Source organism: Sebastes fasciatus, chromosome 3 (genome assembly GCF_043250625.1).
Source record: "Sebastes fasciatus isolate fSebFas1 chromosome 3, fSebFas1.pri, whole genome shotgun sequence".
NCBI lineage: Eukaryota > Metazoa > Chordata > Actinopteri > Perciformes > Sebastidae > Sebastes > Sebastes fasciatus.
The window spans coordinates 4,730,094-4,754,551 of record NC_133797.1 but is presented as its reverse complement, the minus strand read 5'-3'; the positions used below and the strand labels follow the sequence as shown (position 1 = coordinate 4,754,551).

The 24,458-nt window shown below is 39.5% G+C and overlaps 1 protein-coding gene across 1 annotated transcript in view; it reads left to right on the top strand.

The window, feature by feature from the left end:
- sorcs1 (sortilin-related VPS10 domain containing receptor 1) overlaps positions 1–24,458 on the top strand; it is a 215,061-nt gene that overhangs the window by 130,424 nt on the left and 60,179 nt on the right. Inside the window, exons 4-5 of the mRNA XM_074631017.1 lie at positions 12,796–12,954; positions 20,962–21,035. Of these exons, the coding sequence (XP_074487118.1) occupies positions 12,796–12,954; positions 20,962–21,035 (233 nt within the window). The remainder of the gene's footprint in view (positions 1–12,795; positions 12,955–20,961; positions 21,036–24,458) is intronic.

Genomic DNA, 24,458 nt, shown 5'->3' with positions numbered 1-24,458 from the left:
CTGCACAATGAACCACACACACGATGTATCATGTTTCAGTTTGTTTGGGACCGGAGCCACAGCGGAGAGAAAAACAAACGCTCAACAGCGTGGCGCTACTAAACCTGAGGGATGCACCCTATTTTTCCCTGATAAAGCGACACTGTGAACAACAAACCCGGGCTGAAAGGCAGCAGGATGTGTTCGTAATGTTAGCTGTTAGCAGCCGGTGGGCAGCACAGTCCTGATTGGATAAATAGCAGAGCTACTAACGTTAACAGATGTGCCATTCAGTTATTATTATGAGGCGTTTACGGTCTGCTCAGCAAAATGTCAATTGGGCGAAGGTAAATTACAACGTTATCATGATGTGTTCAAATGTAATCTCGTAAAATTAAGTTTTTGGCGAGAAACTTGAATAAATCCAGTTGTTTGAAGGAATTGTTTTCACATCAATATAAAATAGATATTAGAGAGAGAATTATGACCTGATTAACTTCCTAACAACTTACCAAGAGTTTTTTTTAATCAAAGCAAATATTTAAATAATCATAATTTAAATTGTGTTTTTATGCAAACAACCACTATAGTTGACAATAACAAAGTACAGTAAAGTACTGTATACAGTAACATCCCTCCCCCATAAAAATAGGGCTCCCCCAGAAGCTACGGTGTAATTCGAACACTGTAATTTACCATGCATATAATGTTTTTTATATAAAATATATCAAACATTGAATGACATCAGATCTAATATTTTATTCTTTCATTTAGCGCAGAGATTTCAAAAGTGTCATGGATGCTCTGTATACCAGACCAGCGTGAACCAAAATGCCAACAACTCTTTATTTTCCACATTGTTAACGGCAGCACATTAGAGCTTCATTCCTTCCGTTTTTACCTTTTACAATAAGAGCCAAACTTAAATTCACTCAGCATTTCGCCAAGAGGCTACTCAACAAAATAGCTTACAATAACGTCAGTTGACAAATAAATATTCACTCAATGGTCATCTGCCTTTTCAGCCCTGCTGGTTTTGGTTGTCTTTAAATTCCAGTTTATTCCTGGGTCGAATATTTCTCCAATTACAAATTCACCAAAATTATGTTACTTACTTATTCCCTTTCTATTTACATACTTATTTCCAAACTAAGTATTGCAGTATAACTATGAGGAGATCATTGATGTGTGAAGTTATTTTGGTGGTACTACATTGTATAATACTGAAGTTATTGAATATTTTCTCTTTTCGGCGTTGCACTTTGTAGACGGTCCCTGACGGCTCGTCTGACAGCCGGCTTCACATAGAGACCAATGTTATGTGTCCGGCTCGGAGGATGGCTCATTGTGATTAAAATGAGGTTGTAGCTCGTCGTCTACCTTACTACGATTAGAAAGAGCCCTCATTTGTGTTTTAACAACATTTCTGTTATGAGTTATTGATCCAGGAAGTTTGAATCTGTCAATATCTTTCCAACTTTACCGAAGTACATCATCTAGGGGGGCTCCGTACATCAGCAATGCGTGGACTGTCAGGAATGATTGGAAGAAGTGCACTATGAAGTAACTCGTTTCCTCGAGTTACTAACTCGAGGGAACAAGTTTCTAACTCATGGGAACGAGTTACTAACTTGAGAGCACAGCTTAATGAAAATGTTCTCCTAGGGGTCTAGAGGGGCTCCGTAGGGCTGCCTTTTTTGCTGTCGGAAACATAAATAAGAGAGTAAGGAAGTTCTGTTTTTGAGCGGCATCTAGAAAACGCCCCCTTGCTACCCAAACAAATTCAAGCAGATGTAGCCTGTTAGTTTTTCCTGCCACCAACTGCGTCACTGTCACGTCAAATGACGGCGCACGATGCCGAAAGAACGACAGATTTTGAAGCTGCACCTGTCCGGCCCCAGAGACAGAGGGAACATCGCCTACAACTGCAGGCATTTTTCACACTATATCCCGAACTCGGATAGAGAGATAAGGTTGAAATGGGCAAATTTACCCTTTAATGAATCAGTGATATAAATAACATATAATGCAAGCTTTGACTCACGATCATACTTGCCAACCCTTCCTATTCTCCCGGGAGACTCCTGTTTTTCATCGCCCTCTCCCGGTTTCTTCCCGGGGGACTCAATTCTCCCGTATTACTCCCGATTTATGGCAAATTTTCACACTTTTTTTCCTGTTCCGTTATCTTAGCCTGTTTAAACTCACTGTTGTGTTCACATTACTGTTTTATTCCCTCTCATACATGTCTGCCTGAATGTCTCTTGTTATGTTCGCTCTGCCGTTGTTTTCGTCGTGTCTGGCTGTTTTTATCTGTTCCAGTATTATTTTTATCTTTGTAAGGTGTCCTTGGGTGTCCTGAAAGGCGCCACCAAATAAAATATATTATTATTATTATTATTGTTATTATTTGAAGGAGAGAGAAATGGAGAGGACTAAGAGAAAGAAATACTCAAGCAGGCACAAAAATAAATAAAAATGGATGAATATTAGTTTATGCCAGAGATTCACAGTAGTTCACAACAGAGGAGAGAATTATTCAGTTTTCTTTCCTGGTTTAAACAAAAGTTTAACATAAAAATGCTGTTGCAGTGTACTGTAGTCACCAGAAACAAGGACTCTGAAACTTACATTTGTTTCTAAATCCTCTCTATTTTTAAGATCTTAAGGTTGGGTGAAGTATGATCATGATGCAGGGTTTAGTATGCCAACACGTTAAGATGAAAATATTTTTTACTTTGGTTTTGCATGATAAAAGAATGGCATGTGGTAATATCATTAAAAAAAACTTTTAATTCAATTACTGCACACGTCACTTCAGTCCGTTTCCTCTTACTGACGTCCAGTGAGTCTGTACATTTTTGTAAAGTGCCAATACAATTGTTGATAATCTCGATCAGCCGGGCTGCACACCTTACAATTACAAGAGAAAGTCCAAGATGACCTGGGACTGACGTCTGCTCACATTCAAAGCATGGATATTGGTATGAATGGGGAAAATTATCAAACTAACTCCTTTAAGAGCAGCAAGATTAGAGATACAAGATGCACTTGTATCTGAAGAAAATAGAATTATAATAATATAGAATATATACATTAAACGTCCCATATCGTGCTCATTTTCAGGTTCATACTTGTATTTTGTGTTTCTACTAGAACATGTTTACATGCTGTAATGTTAAAAAAAACTTAATTTTCCTCATACTGTCGGCCTGAATATGCCTGTATTTACCCTCTGCCTGAAACACTCCGTTTTAGCGCATTTCGATGGAATTGTGACAAAATTTCAACAGAATTGCGTTGCTAGGCAACAGCTTGGGTCCATGTGTACTATTTAGAATGTTTACATTTAAATCTGTGTAATGGTCTAAATATTATATATTTGTGACATCACAAATGGACAGAAATCCTGACGGCTTGTTTCAAACGCACAGTTTCTGAATACAGGCTGTGTGTATTTTCTTGTGGATTGAGCGTTTCGATACTTTCACAGTATTTATATAGGACTTAAGCCTGCTTTATAATAAAAAAAAAACATAAAAATCGCCCTTTTTTATAATATGGGACCTTTAAGACATATAGACATTAAGTTCTTTAAATGTAGAATTATCATAGCACAGAATGTAAGATATATTAACGTGCATAAAATTTGCAATCCATTTTAAGAATATTGTGCGAGACGTCGACAGATGTAATCATAATTGCAAATAATGATCAGATGTGATGAGGTGCATTGCAGATCTTAGCTCATCCGACCCAGACGAGCGGCCTATCAGCAGAAGGACGTTGCTTATCACTTTCCTCCAAAACCGTTAATCATGCTTTCGAAAAGATTCTAAATAATGTTTTCTGATCTGCCACTGCTACGGTTAAAGCTGGAGTTATAGCTCTGCGTTAACCCTCTGAGACCCACAATAGACCCATTTTATTCTCTAGGGGGGTACAGGGGGTCTTTAGGGGGAGATAGCAGGTAAAAGATGTCACATAGAAGTGGTGTACATCATCTGAAAGCTGGGAACCTGAAGATTAATTGGAGCAGCTCGGCACTGTGTGTCAAGTTGTTCCAGTCATAAATCAGAAAAGAAATCAGAAAGAAATCATTGTGAAAGTGTATAGGGGTTTAGAACATTATGATAGAGGTATATGATGGTGCATGCTCTATTATGTCTCATAAGTTGTTGCAGCAATTATTTTGGGTTGATACCATTTGTTACACAGATTTGGTGCTAAATTTAACAATTGTTTTCCACTCGAGAATTGATAAAAAATTATCAATAATCCTTTTAAAATACCGCATTAAGACACCAAGACCTTGAGGAACAGCATAGAAAAAGCCAAGCTGTGATTTGGGATCAAAAACTTTTGACATTTGGAGATTTCTGCAAGAATTGCATTTTTCGGTGATTGGATGGCGAGCACTTCTGTTGTGTAAACTGCTCAGAAACCCCTTTATTGTCAATCTAGCTAGAAAAGCCATCCATCCTCTGAATGCTCTAGGTCTCTAGTGTGTGGTTGTAATATTTCATGAGGCTGTGATTATCCTAGAGGTCACCACAGGTCATTTTATACAGTGAGGTCAAATAAAAAAAAAAAATGGTCTCACTGCAATGAAATGGCTACTATGGGGACTAACATCACCACACATGAATACAGTTGGGCTCATTGGACCCACAAGAGTCTCAGCTTTACAGTGATACCCAATTAATATAATTCCAGTATGCAGTATGTGTGAAAGAAATATGCAGAAATATGATAATTTTTAGAATAGGCGAAAATAACAGATTTATACTGCATTCAAAAAACTGCATGCTTTTTGCCCAAAACTGCATGTGATTGTTATAAAGTGGGCATGTCTGTAAAGGGGAGAATCGCGGGCACCCACACTATAAAAAAGAACAAGTTGATTCAACTTAAAAAAAATCGTAACCTGGCTGCCTTGATTTAGGCAAGCTAAGAAACTTAAGTTGTTTGCACATATATATCGCTGTTCCTTAAACTTAGAATAAATTGTTGGGGTGACAAAAGTGAGGCTGACAAAATAGTCCCATCAACCTTATACTTTAAGTGTAATCAACAAGTTTTTTTAGTGATACCAACAAGACATTAAGTTGTACAAACCTAAATCCTAGTTGAGACAACATAGAATAACTAGTCAAACCAACTCACTTGTATTGATATTTTTAATTGTACAAACGTGAAAATAAAAGTTGGTTGAACTAAGCATCTTGTTGAATCAATTTATAATTTTTAGTTGTATAAACATAATAATAAAAGTTGGCTCAACTAAGCATCTTTTTGAATTAACTCATCTTTTTAAGGCAGCCAGGTAACTTTTCCAAAATGTAGCCTAACTTTGGAAAGTTATTTTGCTTCCTTCCCGATAAGCTAGTATGACATGGTTGGTACCAATGGATTTGTTAGGTTTTCTAGTTTCACAATATATCTGCCTATCTTCCTTCACTCTAGCTCTTAAACTGAACCTGCTACAGGCAGGTCTCAGAGGGTTGAACTCTATTTTCCCATGTTTTCGTGTCTAACTGACTAATCGGGAAATCAGCACTTTAACCGGCAGCTGTTCACGGGCTGCGCTGTAATCCTATCGGGGCAAGCAACATAATTTACGGCCGCTAAAAGTGCTTGTATTTGTGATCGTTATCATTATAAGTGTCTGACAACAGTCTCAAAGTTTTCTCCGGGTTCTTGCCTTGTTACATTGACGGCAGGAGATGTCAAGACCTTTAGCCGGTCCGGCACATGTTTGCGACTGACATTTATCACCCTCTTGTGAATACTTTACTCTCTCCTGGCTACACCTGCCCTATTTGACTGCCCTTTGGCTTTAATTATGAGATTTAGTACCTCTGGACTATAAGTTCACTTTTCCTATTTTCCTCCCAGTCTCTGCTGATACAGGTGTGAAATAATCCACAGTTGCTTCTGTAGCTTGGTGAGGTATTTATACAAAATAACCCGTAGAATCCCATCCCTTTTATAGCACATATACTGTACATTGTGCTTCATCACACACAGAGAACCACTGAATGTGTTGTAAAGAAGTGGTTGCAAAAAGAAGTGGTTTTGCAAAGTGGTCCGTCCTTCATTTCCTTTCCCTTTCTGGCATTCTTTGAGAAACATACTGTACTCTTTGAAATATCTGAATCAGAGAAGAGAGAGAAGACATTCATAGTGGCTACAAAAAGACAGGCCAAAGGACTCTTTGGTAAAAAGGAAATATACTTATGCTTCAACAGGAGTTCTGAAACATACAATCACTGACAGACATGAAGAAAAACGTATTATAGGCTATAGGTTAAATGTGAACTGGCCTTGACCTCCTTCATTGTCCCAGTTCTGCTGCGCTCTGATAGCGAGAGAGCTCCTGGGTTCCTGCCGGCTCCGTCAATCCCAGTAAGTTCAAAACTGTAACCTCAGGTGGATCATTCTTTGTTTACAATTTGTTGTTTTTTTTGCTCAGAAATCAAAATAAACAGGAATTGGCTGAAACCAAGTTTATTTACTTGTATTAAATCATTCCCAACCAAGTCGCTGTTACGGCAAAAGCTAGAAAATTGACTTGCCCCAGAGAGATTGAATCTCAAGCGCTTTTCATTGTTCCACTTTTTTGAACGCTTTCCCAAATCTGAACCTGCTTACAGTCTGACAACAACAAAGAAATCTATTTATTGCAGGGTGGGAAAAACTAGGCGTAGATTTATAGAGAGGAGTCACAATCCAATTACTGGGTGACTTTGTGAAATGGAGAGTATGAAGCTAATTTCATTAATATTCTATCTCGGAGTATTTACGGTACACGGCATCGGCGGAATTAACTCCAGTATTCCTTACACATATCTTAAATGTCCTCCAGCTGGCACATATACACTTCATTAACCTTTGTCATTTTCAACCTTTTTGGCCTCAGAATTTACAGTCTCTCACACACAGATATGACTGCACTCAAAAGCTCACAGTCTTCTCTTCCACTGAGGGAAATGTTATTCTTTTTTCTGTAAGTGTGCAAGTGTTGATCTTTTACTTATCCAGTGCTGATAAGAAAAGTTTTATAGCGAGTTCCCAAGACTGCTGTATTTCTAGGAAGCACTTTTTTTTAACCAAAAGTTATTCATTTGGACCAAAATCATTTGCATTACAAAGCTGTTTCGGGTTAATTAAAGGGACTGTTTGTAACTTCTTAACCCGTATAAATCATTGAGGGTCGGGGTCCCATGCGTGCTCGCGTGTGGCAACGCTGTTTAAACAAGACTCCAACACAAACTACAGGGAAGCACCAAAACCACAAAGTTATATCTAGTGAAGCCCGTCTGTTAAACAGTGTTGGCCGCGGTCGGAGGACGCGGGGGAGACTTTGGTCTCCAGGGCCGGAGTCTCTGCTGTACTCTGCTCCTCTGCCTGTCTTCACTCACACACCACGCTCGTTCTCGCTCTTTCGCTCCACCTCTCACGTGCATGCGCGCACACTCCACACTGCAGAAGAGTTAGTTTAGCTCTGAGAATATCTAGTGAATAGTGGACGTTTGTGCCGAAATAACTGCTGCAGCTCCTCCAGACCAACAGAGGTTTCCCGTGTCTTGTGAAGTGACGGGGCTCCACAGAGAGAAACGTTATCGTCTCCGACCAAAACTCCGGTGTCTCCCCTGTTCCCTCCGGCCGCGGTCGGGAGGCTGAGGCAGGAAAAGCCAACACTAGGATCAGCATTGATTCATGGAGAGACCTTCGTCTGGTCAGCTAACATTACTGCCAAACAGGTGACATATAGAGTGATATTGTGGTTTCAGATGACGTGTGTCGCCTCACTGTTTTGAACGATGCTCGTTCATGTCTATGTAGAGCGAGCACAAGCACGAGCGCGAGCAACAGGACGCTGTCACAGGTGTCGCTGTTAACAAGCATTTCTGATTCTTACAAACAGTCCCCTTAAAGAGACATTTATATGATTGGTTATCAATACCATATCTGAAGACTATACAGTCTATGGAGCTATACAAAGCCATTTAAAGTTGAAATTATAAGTAATATACTTAACTGAGTAGCATTAGGGTTGCATCCGAAATTCCACGCTAACATGCTATTTAGTGCACTAAAACAGTTCGTGAGATTTTGTCCGAAACCTTAGTGCCTTAGTAAACCAATAGTATGCCAATTGCGTACTATTTCAGGTGAAATATTGCATTATGCAACGCTGGACACTACGGGAGCATCAATATCCCACAATGCAATGCGGTAGTGAAGACGACGTCCATAACAGACGTTGACAGGCAGCTCTGTAACATCAATAATGCTTCAATTTCACTGTAAGTATAAGATTTCACTTTTCCAGGCATAATATATATTTAAAATTAATTCAGATTTTGATTCTCGCAAAGCTGATCACATGACATTGGCATGGGTTACCATGGTTACACGTCTCTAACTGGCAAGGAGGCTCTCGGGAAGTGACGATGTAAATTACTGTGTGTCCGAAAAGATACATACTATTGTTTATTCACACAAAAGTAATGCTGTACACATATTGGGTATGTAGTACATACAGTAGTATGTGATTTTGGATGCAGTCTAGGATTTTTTTGCAGCTGTGGTTCAGAATGGCTTGTTTGAATAGTGCAGTTTAAAAAATTGAAATAAGCTTTGTGCTTTAACAGCACTTAAAAAGCATCTCTAATGGCATAAAATCAACAGCAAGATAAGATATTTCTTTGACAAATCTTAACTCAAGGTCCACTTGCTGGCTTTTTCCAGACATTTTAATCACATCTCAATGTTTTATCAGCAGATGGGAGTTGATGAAAATGTGGGAAAAGCTCGCAGATGTAGTTTCAAGGTGAAGAATGAAAGTGACGAGAGACATTTTTATCATTATGAAATGAAAATTGATTACGGACTGTAATGTCTGCAGAATAATGACACCCTCAGTGTTCAGATTGGTTCCCTACAAGTAGTAGGCAATTTAGTTATGTTTAACTGAGGGGGACAGACCCAGTTGGTTTTGTGAACTGCCCCATGAACAACACTTTTGGTCCACTAACAAAAAACACACCAATTATTGTAGGGGTTTGGAATACTTTATTCCTTATTGGAGATGGAGGGGAGCAATAATAGGAGGAACAGGTTAGGAGGAGAATTAGGGATAAAGGCATGGGGGTCGAGGGAAAAAAGGATGAGGGATGAAGGGATGAGGTTCGAGGGAAGAAAGGATGAGGGATGAAGGGATAAGGGTCGAGGGATGAGGGATGATCGATAAAGGGATGGGGGATGAGGGAAAAAAGGATGAGGGATAAGGGTCGAGGGATGAGGGGATAAGGGTCGAGGGATGACGGGATGGTGGGATGAAGGTATGAGGGAAGAAAGGATGGGGGGTAAGGGTCGAGGGATGAGGGGATGAAGGAAGAAAAGATGAGGGATGACGGGATACTTGGATGAAGGAATGGGAGGATGAGGGTTGAGGGATGAGGGGATGAAGGGATGAAAGAATGGGAGGATGAGGGTTGAGTGTCGATGGATGAAGGGATGAGGGTACCGGAGGCTCTCGGGTTCAAGTATCGATTAGTTGATCTTAAAATACGTCTTAACATAAGTGACAACAACTGCAAATCATTGTTTTTATTCCCTTTATGTCTGCCCTGGGCATGACCTCAGCCAGAATAATAACTTCAAATTCATCAGCTATAAAAGGAAATAGAAAGGAATATGACATTGAAGCCTGTCATGCCCTCACAAAATGAATTTATGGGATCTCATTGAAACATCGACATGCAAAAGTTACATTTTGAGCCACTTCGGCATCAGGAATGCTGCGTGTGGAGCGACTGAGGAGAAGGGAATGACTGTAGAATGCAAACGAGGCAAAGCCCTCCTATTTTCACACCATCATTTCCTGGAACTGTCCACCAGCCTTCTCTCTTATTTCTTTATGATTGAAAAAGGTTAAATAAGGTTTTTATACAAGAGAATAAATCAAAAACAAAGCCTCTTGCATCAGAGCTGCAGCAATCTCAATATTGTATTTTCACATCTCAGGGTGTATTAATCTTCATATCCCAGTGTATATTAGCAGAATACATATTTCTGTAAGAATCCCAAAAAATATAATATTCCCGATACCCCCCATTTACCAGTAATACATGTGTCAATTATAAAGTTGTCCATTATTCCAGCTGAGTTCCAGTTCCAGGGAGCGAGCACGACGTTAATTGGGATTTCGTAGTTCAGACAGCGTTTGAGAGCATCTGATTGGACCGGTAAGCATGTGGCTCACTGTGTGGCATTAGATCTGCCTTTTGTGATTGATGATCTGGTGTTAGTGGTAACTGCTGTTACCCAAGCGAGTGCTGACAAATGACTCACTAGCATGAGAGAGCAGAAACACTGCCGCACGGTGCCACACTGAGAGGGATATTGACTGTGAGAGGAGTGTGTATTCTCTTTCTCACGGCTGTCTGATGACATAATGGGCACATAGAGATTGTCATGCCAAAGGCCATCTCTAAACCACATATAAGCCCCCCAGTGTGCGACGCAGGGTCAGCACTCCAGCTCCGGCACTTGTAAGTGCCTGTAATTGACAACAAAACAAAGCCGCGCTTTCGCAATTCTAACATCGACTAACAAGTTAAGGATTGTTTTGTCACCTCAAGTCAGTTTCTGTCTTGTTATAAGTACATTAAAGGTCCCATATCGTGCTCATTGTCAGGTTTATACTTGTATTTTTTGTTTCTACTACAACATTTTTACATGCTGTAATGTTCAAAATTGCAATGGAATTGCGTTGCTATGCAACAGTTTAGGTCCATGTTTACTTCCCGTCAGCTGATGTCATTCACATAAACCGCAACAGGAAATAAACTGGGACACATTTAGAATGTTTACGTTTAAAACCATGAAATGGTTTGAATATTGTAGATTTGTGACATCACAAATGGACCGAAATCCTAACGGCTTGTTTCAAACACACAATTTCTGAATACGGACTGTGTGTAATTCTCCTTATATTAAGCGTTTTGATAGTTTAACAGTATTTATATAGCACTTAAACATGCTTTATAAAATAAAAGACATGAAAATGTCGCTTTTTACAATATGAGACCTTTAACTGCAATAACCATACCTCAGACAATAGACACTTTTCAGAAATTAATAAATAAGAGCGCCCATTTTGTTTAAGTTTGGATGAGTACTCCAAAAAAAAAATTAAATTTCAATTTTCAAGTCAAGTCAATGTACCTAGGGTAAAAAATCACGAAACGGAAATCCCCAGACTCCCTTAACAATCATGCCTTTTTTGTGATTTGTTGAGTTATGACAAACTTTATGAACTTTATGTAACGATAAATTAGTAATTATTAATTTCTTGTTGTAAATATAGCCCCAGTACCTAACCAACCTTCTCCACCCTTATACTCCATCCCGTAAGCAAGGATCCTCCGACACTGGTCTGCTGGTCAGCGACCAAAATGTTACAATTAACCTTCATGAACTGAAAACACACTGTGAAAGGGTTAAAGTTCTAAGACAAAACCCTGACTGGACAACGCCGTGGTAGTGACCTGTCAATCAAAAGGTAGCCCCTCCCTAAAGCATCCCCTGCTTTATCGTCTCTGACTCTAAATGTGACCATAATTTACTAAATGAACATCATGCTGTATTGAAGAAGACTTGAAACTAGTGACTGAGACTCATAAAATAAGATAATAAATAAAAAAATAAGAGTTCTATGCAATCAGACTTCTTTTTACAACCAGAGGAGTCGCCCCCTGCTGGCTATTTGATAGAATGCAGGTTTTAGGCACTTCCACATTGGCTTCACTTTTCAGAACTGGAGGTTGCCGCCTGTGTAGTACACGCACGTGTAATCAGACGTAAACAGTCAGAATCGGATTGGTGCATCCTTAGTATCAACATTTCTGGGTAAAACCTCCTCTTCTCCAATGATTTTTCAATCAGGACGATGAGAGAACAATGTTCAGAGAGAATTTAGTAAGATGATTTCCCCACTGGAAATTAAGCCCTTGAGTGAGAGTAAATGCTGACCGGGCCTTTTTTTCCTGTTATGAGCTGACTGCTAAACATCTATATGTTGTACCTTAGCCAATATGCATCTTTAATGAGGGTTACACCGGGAGCGAGCATTTTCCAGTGCCAGTATTGGTTATAGACTTTACTCATGAGCACATATACATGCAGCGGCATGCAGTATCACATCCACACACAACCACCAGCATGCCTCTCTCACTGTCCTCATGATGAGAGCGCTTGTGTGTCTTGTGGTCCACTGATTCAATTATATTTGCATCTGATATCATCTGGGGATTTCTTTGTGATTTTGTGATTTTTCTTTTGGGGACTGTGCCAGAACTTGGCAAAAAAAAAAGTGGGACCTCTAAGAAAAGAAAGAAGCTCATGGGAAATTACTGCTTTCAAGGCCTGATTGAGCATAGGCGGAGAGAATGAAGAGTGAGACGAACGGCGGAAATGTGAATGATGAGGCACACACACACACACACACACACACACACACACACACACATTTGCTGCAAGATGTATCATACTGATTATATCATCAAGCCCAACAGATACAAGTTATTATTTGAGATATGGCATCGTCAAGGGAAAATGACTGTGTGTAGGACACGTTTTTAACATAATAATCCGCAGCCACAGTCGTAATAATACGCTTTATATCTCAGATATGGTAATCGGTCTTTCTAATAGTGCAGACCTTGCCTCTGTTAAGTGCTGAAAAAACCACAAAGTGGAGCTCCGCATTGTCCCCTAACGTCTCATCCCTTCTGCCATCTTCAGATCATGCTGCTGACCGATCCAGAGGTGGAGAGCAGTCTTCTGATCAGCTCCGACGAAGGGGCTACCTACCAGAAGTACCGGCTGAGCTTCTACATCCTCAGCCTGCTCTTCCACCCCGAGCAGGAGGACTGGATTTTGGCCTACAGCCACGACCAAAAGGTTAGAGAACGGGCACGGGCAAGGCTAGATTAGCGGTCGGTTTGTTCAAAGGTATATCAAAAGAAACTGAGTGTTAAATCAGATTAGAAACAACAGTCCGGGGATGCAGTGCCTCGGAGCAAGTTGGATAAAAGTGAGATCTTGTTACACAAGAGTGTGGCTCGGAGCACACAAGCAGAGTTCATGAAGTTCATGTGGGAGAGAGGTGGATGCACGGAGATTGTGTGATTCAAGTTGTTCCAAATTCACTCAATACAGGTTTTCACCAGGTAGAGACAGAAAAGAAAAGGTTTGACTTTTTTAAGTCATGATCTTACTGAATCCAAAAAGACTTTCTGCATCCAAAGTATGAGATAAAACATCACAATGTTCACCTTTCCAATCAATGTGACCCACTTTAAAGTCAAAATTAGGAGTCCGTATTGTGACTTTGAAAATCGGAATTAGTATGACCAAAATAAAAGCCACTTAACGATAATTTTGTTTCAATATCTCATACTTTTTTATTCATTTATTTTATTGTGTTTATATATATTAATAATGATAATGATGATGACGTTTTGATAATAATACCAATAACAACAATAACACCAATACTTACAATTATAAGTGAAAAAAACAACAACATAAAATTAAATTAAAAATTAAAAAATTAATTTAAAAAAAAGTCGTTTACGTTAATTGAAGATCATTATATCGATATCTTATATTTAAGTGAGAACAATGTATTACTTATTTGTAAGTCAAAAGTTTATTTTGGACTTCAAAAGGTTGAATTAACAAATTAATTAATATAAACATTAACATAACATAATTTAAGAATGAAGCTGAGGTTCTGGCCAGAATTTTGATTTACTGTCTCATAACTTTTAAAATCCATTTTTTGACGTAGTTAATCTAAATTACTATGACTCATTATTTTGAACTTTGGACCAGGTTATGCCTGTTGCAGTATTGTGAACTATCATTTACTGAGAGCTGACTTTCTGATCAGATTCATAATCTCGTTACTTATTCTTTGATCACATAATTCCTGATTTAGATCAAAAGTCAAAGGTATTGTGCAACTGTTATAATTATTAGGATTCAAATTTAAAGGGTTATTAAATCCTTTTGTAGAAAAGTGTTTTTTATATTTCTCAAAGTCAAAACAAGTCATTTTGGTATCGTTACTGACAGTCAGGTGAATTTCAAACGCGGCCGTATTATCGCTCAGTCAAATGTTTTACCATCAACTTCACCTCAGGATTACCCTGCCAGAGCTTAGAGACGCCGTGCAAATGGTTTTTACGAATAAATAATCATCTAAGGAGGCAAAGTGCAGGAGTATGCAAAAATAATTGTATCTGTGAACTAGTGGGGCAAAGAGAGAGACAGAAAAGAGAGAGAGAGGTCAAATTCATAGACATTTTAAGATAACTGTTTGCATTAATAAAATGCTTTTCTTGCAGCTCAGCCCATTTGAGTCTAATGTTTCAGTTGTGATGAATAATGAAGGCATTCTCCTTTGGTGAGGAGACATGTGCGTGCGTGCGTGCGTGCGTGCGTGCGTGCGTGCGTGCGTGCGTGCGTGCGTGCGTGCGTGCGTGCGTGCGTGCGTGTGTGAGCATGCCCCCTGCCTCTGAGTCGGCTTTCTCTACTTGAAGGAACATCACACTTTCATTGTGCAGCGAGTATATAATCCCCGTACACACATACACACACACCCACACACACACATATATACACCTTCACCACACAGTCCTTGAGTTTGCTGTTTGATAACTCCGAGATGCCTGAAACCCATAAAAAAAAACCTTTTCAAGTTGTCATTTTTCACTTCAGTTTACCTTTTTTTTTAGAATTCAGTTGTGTCGCCAATTTACTGGGTTATATATGTCTGAATGCAGTGCATGAATAAATGTAAATATGGGTCTATGGGCTTTCAAAGCACTCTTAAATGATAATCATAAACCAATGATCTGATGGGGATTATGGGTTTAAGGCATCAGAAGTCATCACACCGTTTTTCTACTGCGTTTTATGCATTAAAGGAATTATGTATAAAAGAATGTTATTTGCAAGCCTAGTGCTGGCAAAAAAAAAATAACAAATCTTTTGCAAGCTCAATTCGTACAACATATCACCAAACAACGTTTTCTTGATATCTTACTCAAAGTTATTCCTCATATTTTGTGCGTTCTCCGATGAATGTCCAACAACACGTGTCAATTTCCCCACGTTAACATGATATATATTTATTCACCGACGCAGAGAGGCACCCTTTAGTGACCATATGTGACGAACCGAACCGGGCTTTCGGATAGCTTCAATGTAAACCCACCAGCGGCGTTATTCGACGGTCGGAACAAGTGATGCAGTATTAACTAGAATGTCACTCGGAGAGCGCAGACCTCCGCCCCCCTCTCCGTTCAGCTTGCACCATCATCTACGTGTATTTTTTCTTTATGTTGAGATCAGCTGTACGTAGCGGAGCATCGTAAAACACTTCATTCAAACTGGACAGAAACAAAATAACACTCACTAAAACCGTCGTCGTTACTCTTTCCAATAATCACCAAGTGTGCTTTGGTTGAACTCAACTGTAGTTTTACAGAGTTTAATGTGAAAAAACGCAGAATCTACTATGTACTAATCAGAGATATACTTAACAAAATTATACTTACGTTTATTTGGCTTATACTGACTAGCATACAGGAAAAAGTGTAAATATACTTGGCTTATACTGTCAAGTATACAGAAAAGTCTAAGTATACTTGGCTTATGCTCACTTTTTGATAGAGTAGCCTATTAGTGTGTGTGAGTTTTTAAACGTATGTTTTGATATGAGTTTACTTCAATTCATCAAGGATAATTTATGTTTTTGTGTTCTCCGTTCATGTGAGAAAAACAAATTGTATTTATCCTCTAATCTCATCACAAAACATCAAATCAGATAGCAAAAGGAGCCAGTCTCTTTATGTATTTATGCATAAATCATTGGCTAAGTACTATAACTTAAAGAAAACGTACAAGTATACTTGCAGTATAAAAACTATTAAACTAGTAGTTTACTGAGAGTATACTTTAAAGCGTACTTTCATAAACTAAAAAGTGGGTTACAAGTATATAACAGTATAGCTAGAAGTTTACTTGCAGTATAGTTCACTTCATAGTATAGTTTCAGTACAAAATACGACTTCGATGTAAACTAGTTGTGTTCTCAAAGTTTACTATTCTTACACATATAGTACACTTAAAAGTATACTTTTATAAAGTAAAAAGTGGGTCAATTTAGTCCCAAGAAGTACTGAAGTAGTACACTTACAAGTATACTACTAGTACATTGATATATATATATACTGTATATATTTACTACATAAAGTATACTTGGGAAATATACTTGTTTACTTGATAAAATAAACTTGAAGTATACTACTTTTTCATAAGGGAAACTCTTCACAGACCTTGTTCTGTAGAACTTCTGTAGACATTACATAAAAAATGTCTTAAGTTGGACCTTTAAGTGAAGATTTAAGTGAAACAGGCTGTGGTTCACCAAGTATTTATGCTGTGTTCACTCCCTATATGTCAGGCGCCGACTCGCTCACCCCTGCCCTAACTGGCACACATCGTCTCCACCCGCAAAACTGCATCTCTTTCACTTTCCTCACCTCGTGTTGGCAGCGCCGCTGCATTTGTTGATTGAGAGACCTTTGGAGGTTGTAAAGGCTGCGTCGACCCCTCCGCCCCCCCTCACCTTCCCCCGCCTGGCTCCTGCTCTCTGCCTTTTTACTGTCACTTGCTTGGCTACATACTAACTTGCTGCGGGAGGATAATTAGGCAAAGTGATTTCCTGCACCCCCCCCTCCTCCCTCAGCCTCACCCCCCGTTCGCTTGCATCTGCTTAGCACAGCTTGGCATGGAAGTCGTGGAAATGTCATCGACCGTGCCATTTGTCTCTCCCTCTTTGACATGGGAACATACACACACCAGATGCGATAGTCACAGCGTATATGGTTTGCATATGCCCACTGTGGAGTGATCCAATGATGCGGATAAAATTGAGGAGCATACTGTATATATGCGTCACATAATGTCAGGACTGCATCATTATCATGCCTCACTGCATTTCACTATCAATAGGCGGAGGGTATAAAGGTATAATATACAACATTTCCGCTTTAAAATGCCTAAAAGAATGCCCAAATGTTTCCAACAACTTTCAAACCTAGACATATCGGTAATTTTAATCAAGGTATGTATGAAAGGTATAGTTTCATTTGGTCTCTTGTCAGTGGCATCATATCCCCTTTGTGCATGTGTTAGTGTTGTGGTTGTCTGCCAGAAGCTGTCATAAATTTACTTTTTATCCAGTTTTAAGCCATATTTATGATAAATTTTTTTAGATCTTGGTCGTATTTTAACTATATATTTTAACCGGGTGAAGGATTTTAGTCACCGGACGTCTGGATCTTAAGTTATCAGCTAAATAAGCTGAGGGAACTTTAGCAGCAGCTCGGATTGCACCGGAGGACTGAGAGACATATTGCAAAAAGGTCCGGCGTTTGAAATGCAGTTTCAGGACGTTTTGGAGGCGCACCGTCCACCGGCGCCGGCCGCTCTCGCCTCAGCTCCAGCACCGACACCGCACCTGGCTGCTCTGAGATTTGTTTATTTCTCTAACGGGACTTTTCTCTGGTTTTCTGTTGGGCTGAAAGTTGTGCGTTCCCCGTCGTTCTGACCTGTTAGAGGCAAACCACAAACCTCCGGTAATTTCTCTCCAGCAGGAGACGGTAAGGAAGAGAGCGAGTGAGAGAGACAGTCAGTGTGTTAATTCTGCCGGTGGGATTTCGTACTGCGTTGACTGCACCCGTTCACCACAAACACAAATGCCATTGTGAAAATAAACACAAGTAAGGTGAAGGAAACTAAAAATTAAAACCCTCAGTTATCTAAGTTGGGCTAGCTAACTACACCTAACTAGCTAACTAACTAGGAAGACAAACTGACAGACGGATAAACAGATTTATCAGTTTGCCGCTCAGATTCAAACGATCATGAGTGCACCTGCAGCTTGGAGGATGACGTATGACCTGCAGCTTCTACTATAGTTATACACCAAAAATCCTGTTTAACCAACAACCTTCTTTTTTCATTTTTTTTTTATACTTTATTTTTTCCCCTTTTTTGTTTGAGGTTGTTTTCGTATATGCAATTTACAGTTCGTACTTACAATAGTTTATAAACCAATTTGTAAGTAGTTGAGCTTCGAAACAAACACAATAAGCACACTAGAGAAAACAACATCAGCATTCAAAATTGAAATAAATTTTTTTTTTTTTTTTAAAAAGAGAAAAATAAATAAAATAAAAATAAAAATTCAATTTTTTCAGTTTGAGCACAAAAGTTATTTGGCAAACAGTGTGGCTAATCAACATAGTCAGGAAATTACTCAAATAAATATGAAATATCATAGAAATGACAAAGTTATCAGACAAACAGGCTGACCAAACGTTAGTGGTAGCTCGGCTTGCAGCACCTCCGGGACGTCCTGTGTCCCCTGAACAGCATTGTAGAGACACTGATTTTGACATGGAACAGTTTTATTCAGTGTCTTAACCAGCTTTAACCACCTAGTCCATTTGTTCTGGAGAGGAGAAGACGTCACCAAACTTAGTTTTTTCTTATTGTTTTGTTTGAGAGACCCCTAGTGGCAGAAAACTGCATATTGTGCGTTTAAGATATTTTTTCTTTCACGAAATAATCTATTAATGTCGGCAGTAACACTTGTCTTTTGTTTTTGTGATGTTAAAATACAGCGAAATATAAGGAAGCAATAAGAATTCAAAGAATAACTCTCCTATTAGTACAATTAAAGATAATTATTGATTTGGCAGCAGTGATAATTTGTGTGGGATTTAAGATGGAGAGACTGTTCTCATGGATGCATTTTAAATGCAGGCCTACACTTCACCCTTCGCTACAGAGTAAATAAATGCAATTAGAAAATAAATTAATACAAACAAACGGAGTCCGATTTTTGTTATCCTCTAATAAATGGTTGTTTACGCATTCCGCATGATTGATCATGCTAAAAATGGAAAAAAGTCCAGCTTGAAACACTGGGATAAGTTTTATGCCTCATTAAATTCCAGCTGTGAGCTAAACAGATTTGTCATTGTGCTTTGTCAGAGACTGCAGGTGTGTTTGGAGACAAAAGGACTTCAGTGAGTGTAGCAGTGAGTGTTGTTGATTTACCGAGCGACTGACGGAATACGTATTGTACTGTAGGCAGAATGCAACTGCTCATTTTGGGACACTAGGTGTTAAGGTGCCGACCTTGACCGCAACGACCTCGCTTCGCATCTGGCTGTGGGCCTTTGTTGCAAGTCTCTCTCTGCCGTGGAAAGAATGAGGAAAGCATTCCAATATCTGAACATGAAATCAATAAGTCATGCTCTCCAATTGAAAGACCACACTCTTGAATAAGTCTGAGCTGCCACAAAGGTAGGCTTCATACTGTATATTGTGCGAGTCAGTTATGTAAGTTAAATCATCCTGACAAAAAAAATAAATAAAAAAAATAATATATATATTGCTAAAAATTATAGACACTTCACTAGAAAATATTGAATATATATTTAGATTTTTTTTTTTCATTTGAGTGAACTCAATTTCAGCCACAAACACCTCTAAAATTGATTTAATTAATTAAAGCTTCAGTAGGCAGAACATTTTTGGCATCATTGGGCAGAAACTCCATAATAGGAGTCTAGTTCTGAGAGAGAACTAGACTCCTGAACCTCCTCATGGCTCTGACTTTGATCAATCACAGGTCAATTCAGAGAGAGAGAGAGCGTTCCTATTGGCTATGCTCCGGCTGGTGGGCGATGCTTGGTAGATCTCAACATGGCTGCCGGGTCACAGACTTTCTCATTTTACAGCTAAACAGTACACTACAAGATGATTCTGAAAACATCTGAGGAGAGAAATAGGCATTACAGTAACAGAATATTTGATCAGCGCTGCCTAGTTTGAGCGTTTGGTCGGAGTTCGCAAGTGATTTACAGCCGGCTCTCATTGACGGCAGACTCCAGATCAGCTCTGACTGCTTGTTTTCCTCCGGTCTGGGAAATCTTGCAGATGCCATTAGGAGCACCGGAGGACACAGAGGAACATGATTTTTATTTTTTTCAGATTAGCTGTCTCATGTATTACTGTCAGGACATTTTATAAAAATAACTTTTTTTAATCACATTTGCTCCATTTCTACCCACTGCAGATTTAAAATCTAGTAAAATAATTCAATTTAAATCAGCTGAAATCTCAATCATTGGAACAAATGAGGGTTCTTATTTTTATGGACAGTTGGTTTCGTTCCACAGAGATTTCAAATGCGTTCTCCGCCCTTTCTGTGCCGCGTGATAATAATCTGAGCAATCCAGTGATTTACTGACTTGTGAACAATGGCTGTATTGAGACCACCTACCACACTTGGTTCTCCTCTCCTCATCACCCCCCTCCCATTCACAATGTTGTTGCAGCGTTTCTCTGGTGCAGGAAAACCTACGCCCTGCACATCTGTCTTTATGGTTCCATTCTTAGCTTGGTGGTCATTGTGTGTACGTTTAGCAATAATCTCTGTAAGGTTTCAGCAGTAATGAGTAGACGTGTTGGAAGACAGACAATGCTTTTATCCCTAAATGTCCTTAAACCATGTTATTCCTCTGCAGTGTTTGAATCTTATGTAAATTGTAATCTAATTTAGTGGATTCAAATAAAGAACTTGTACGTACAGTTTGTGTGTATGCATGTTACACTGCAGCTGCTAAATGGATCACTGAGGTACTAAGTAAATCAAAGTGTGAAAACAAACCCAGGGATAAAAAATCCTGTGCACATAATTTTGATTGCAGCATTTCATAGGATGATTCTCATAGGAGGAGGACTTGCGTGGTGTAAAATGGTAAATTTGATGAAGATGTGAATGAATACTCACCGGTGCCTGTTGTTGTCTTTCTACAGCTCTACAGCTCGGTGGAGTTTGGGAGGAGGTGGCAAGTGGTGCACGAGAGAGTGGCTCCCAATCGTTTCTACTGGTAAGTACAGAGATTTGGACGTTGTTGTAGGCAATATGAAATGATGAACTAGATCTAAAACCATTCATTATACAGTACTGTGTTTGTTCTATTCAGGTCAGGGCTGAATGAAAAAAATAGGTAGGCTAATCTACATTTACCTAATGATTACTTTATATTGGTGACCTACATATTATCACACATGGTAAAGCCCAAGCTAATGTATGATTTTTTAGTACATGAAAATAATCAGGTACAATTATGCAGTTGCTTGTTTTTCAGTGCTCCCAAGATTATTTTTTCATACTAGTCAGAAGGAAAAATATGTCAACTTTTTCGTAACCCTAGCTAATATTCACCCCAGTAATCAGAATAAAAATATTGGCAACGTAACAAGCGTAACAACATAATTACCGTGAATACATAACAACCACCCTTAGCGGACTTTCGTACGTAACGTTACATAACATACTTAAAGTCAACATTTACTTTTGTTTTCACACGGGACACGGACAGCTGCCTCCTGGGTCAAAGTCCTGTGTTTGTTTGACCCATCCACCACTCCTCCCACTTGCTCCCGGCAGACTATCCTTGTTATTATACCACGTAACTTTCACTAACCATCGCTCAAAATGTCACGTCACTTGCTGTACGCGTTGCTCATTACACTACGTCACTTTGTGCTGACTGAATGCAAAAACGTCGACATTCATTGTATCCATGGTTTGCAGAAACGTACACTGCCAGCATTCTTTCCTGGTGACTGGGCTGCTAATATTCTACAGAAAATGTGTTACATTTGTTGTAAGTGTCATAAATTACAAGTGTTATACTTGACAGTACTTGATATTTTTCTAAATGAATCATGACAGTCCAACAGTGGTACCACCAAGTGGGGGCCAGGATTGGCCACGTCCACCCCGAAACAATCGCTGGTCCCCCCCTCGCAAAGTCAAATATGCATGATATGGTAGGCTTCTGTGTGGTGTTTTTAAACTTGAGTAGGCTTGTTCCCAGTAAATGTTTTGTTCCATACAATCAATGTTCAAATCAAAGCTGTATCTTTGGCTGTATCCAAAACCTCATTCCATACTAGCAGTACGTACTGATTTGGCCAAAATGTAGTATGTAGTATGCAGTATGCGAAAAAAAAAGAAGCTAAATCTACAGTATGCCGAAAACACCCGGATGTTGTACTGATTTGGAAAAAATCTCCAGTGTGCATTGGACCAGTCTACCTCGCCTACTGTATCCCACAATGCAAAGCGCTGGACCACTACAGGCTACGGTTGCAACAACAGCAGCAGCCAAAAACGGCTTGTTTTTCTAAATTTTTCATACCTATTTCATCACTGAATTCACTTGTGAACATTTTTGAGGCGAGAAATCAACTGTGTAGAGTTTGAATATTGGCAGTTTTATGATATTATATGGCAAATCGAACATTTGCTCCAAAGTTTTCGGAGTTTAGAAACTCCACAAACTGTCATGACAGCTAGTTAATGCCCGCCGGGGTCGCTACCTCGCCAGCCGGGCGGTCACGCTCACAGACTGCTATGAGCTTGCTGGAGCTCTCTAGAGACCAGGGGCTGTTATTTCCTTGTTGACGGATAGTTTATTTAAATATAACAACACAAATGTCCATTATGAATTAACATTAACATGTGTTTATCTGCCTTTTTGGTGTTGAAAACCTCAACAATCGCCAGCGGGCGTAGCTCGCTGGAGAGCCGGCCAGTGACGCTCACAGAGCGGCTACAGAGCAGCAGAGTGGCGAGGAGAAGTGCAGCCTATGACGGGGCAGAGAGATACCTGCTGACACCCTTTTTAATATTACTCTAATAACTGGAGGGATATAATTCCGCAATGTTGTTGCTGTAACTGAAAAAGCAGTTTAAGAGTAAATTTTGTCGATCAATATTTTATATTTCCCATCTCCCCTCGTTGATGATCCTGTTGGTCTTATTTCACCATGAGCTGTTAATAAATTGTTCAAGGGGCTGGCGGAGCTAAACCATGCAGTATCTTATAAAGTAAACAAAAATAGGTCATAAAAAATCAAATCAAAGCTCAATAATTTGCAGGTTTGGATAATATTGTAATAGTGGTACGAGTTGCTGTTTTGTCCAGTGCTTTAAGAGCTGGTTTAAAGGCTTAAGCCTGTTCTAATATACTGCAAAATATGCATATACAAATACAAAACATGTTTAAACAGGAGGATAAATAGTGATGTTAACTGTAAAATAAAGAACTAATGTGACTCCTTTACTCTCATATTGACATAGTTTGCAACTTGCCTACATACTGCAACTACTGCCCCATCTGGCCAGTCCTGTGAACAAATTCTGAGGGCTCCACTGCGGTCCAAATTACATTATGTTAATTGATAACAGCTACATTGTCGCATATACATGTGAAAAATGACAAAACAATAATTGCGTGACGACTATCTGTAGAACTAATGTTGAACTCATCGAATGAAGAGCACTTTTGACTTTGTAAATGTCCTGGACAGACTACGTCATTGCCTCTCCCACAAAGTGAGGAGCAGATGAGCCAGAGAGGTTTTTAAGATTTCCATTATTTATGTGTCTGACATGCTTGATCTTCCTCTGTGGCAGACAGTTACATTATGTGACCGACAGTGTTCAGCTGTGGAGGGAGGCTTCAAAATCAGTTTTGGGGCGCAACCAAGCCTTTTGTTATCCTTTGAGATGAAATAAAGTATGTGAAGATTCCATAAACTAATATTCATCAGTTTTTATTTATTTTAGCTCCTGCTTGAGTATTTCTTTCTCTTAGTTCTCTCCATTTCTCTCTCCATCTCTCACCCACTGAAGGTCATTTCAGACAAAACGCGACAACGGCACCACTGCGCTCTGAAACACGTTATTTCCAACGGCTTGTGTCGCGCCACGACGGCTTTTCGCTGCATCGTCGAGCAAAGCCCGACTTGCAGCGTTGCATGCTGTGGCGAGCGCAGCTTAAACATGAGCTAAAACTGCGCTGTGCCGCGAGCATAGACTGCTCTCTTCTGCCGGGAAACAACAGTTGGTGTAGCTCTATTGCCGTCCGGGTGGAAACAGTAGAGATTATACACACTGTACAGTTCCAGAAACAGGCTAAGATAACGAAAAGGAAAAAAAAAGTGTGAACATTTGCCATAAATCGGGAGAAATATAGGAGAAGTTTGACCCCCTCTTGTGAAAATTGGGAGGGTTGGCAAGTATGATGTATCTAGATATGATTTAACCCGATAACATTTACCCCTGGTTTAAATATGTGTCTCCAGTGTCCACATTGAGATCCGACTGAGATCCGATCGCTCTGTCCAGCTCAACCAACCGAACGTCACATCCTTCTCTCGTTTGCGCCATTGCCTGTTTCTGCCAACGTAGTTTTTGGATTGAAAACGCAATTACATTTACGCTTGTGTTCAATGAG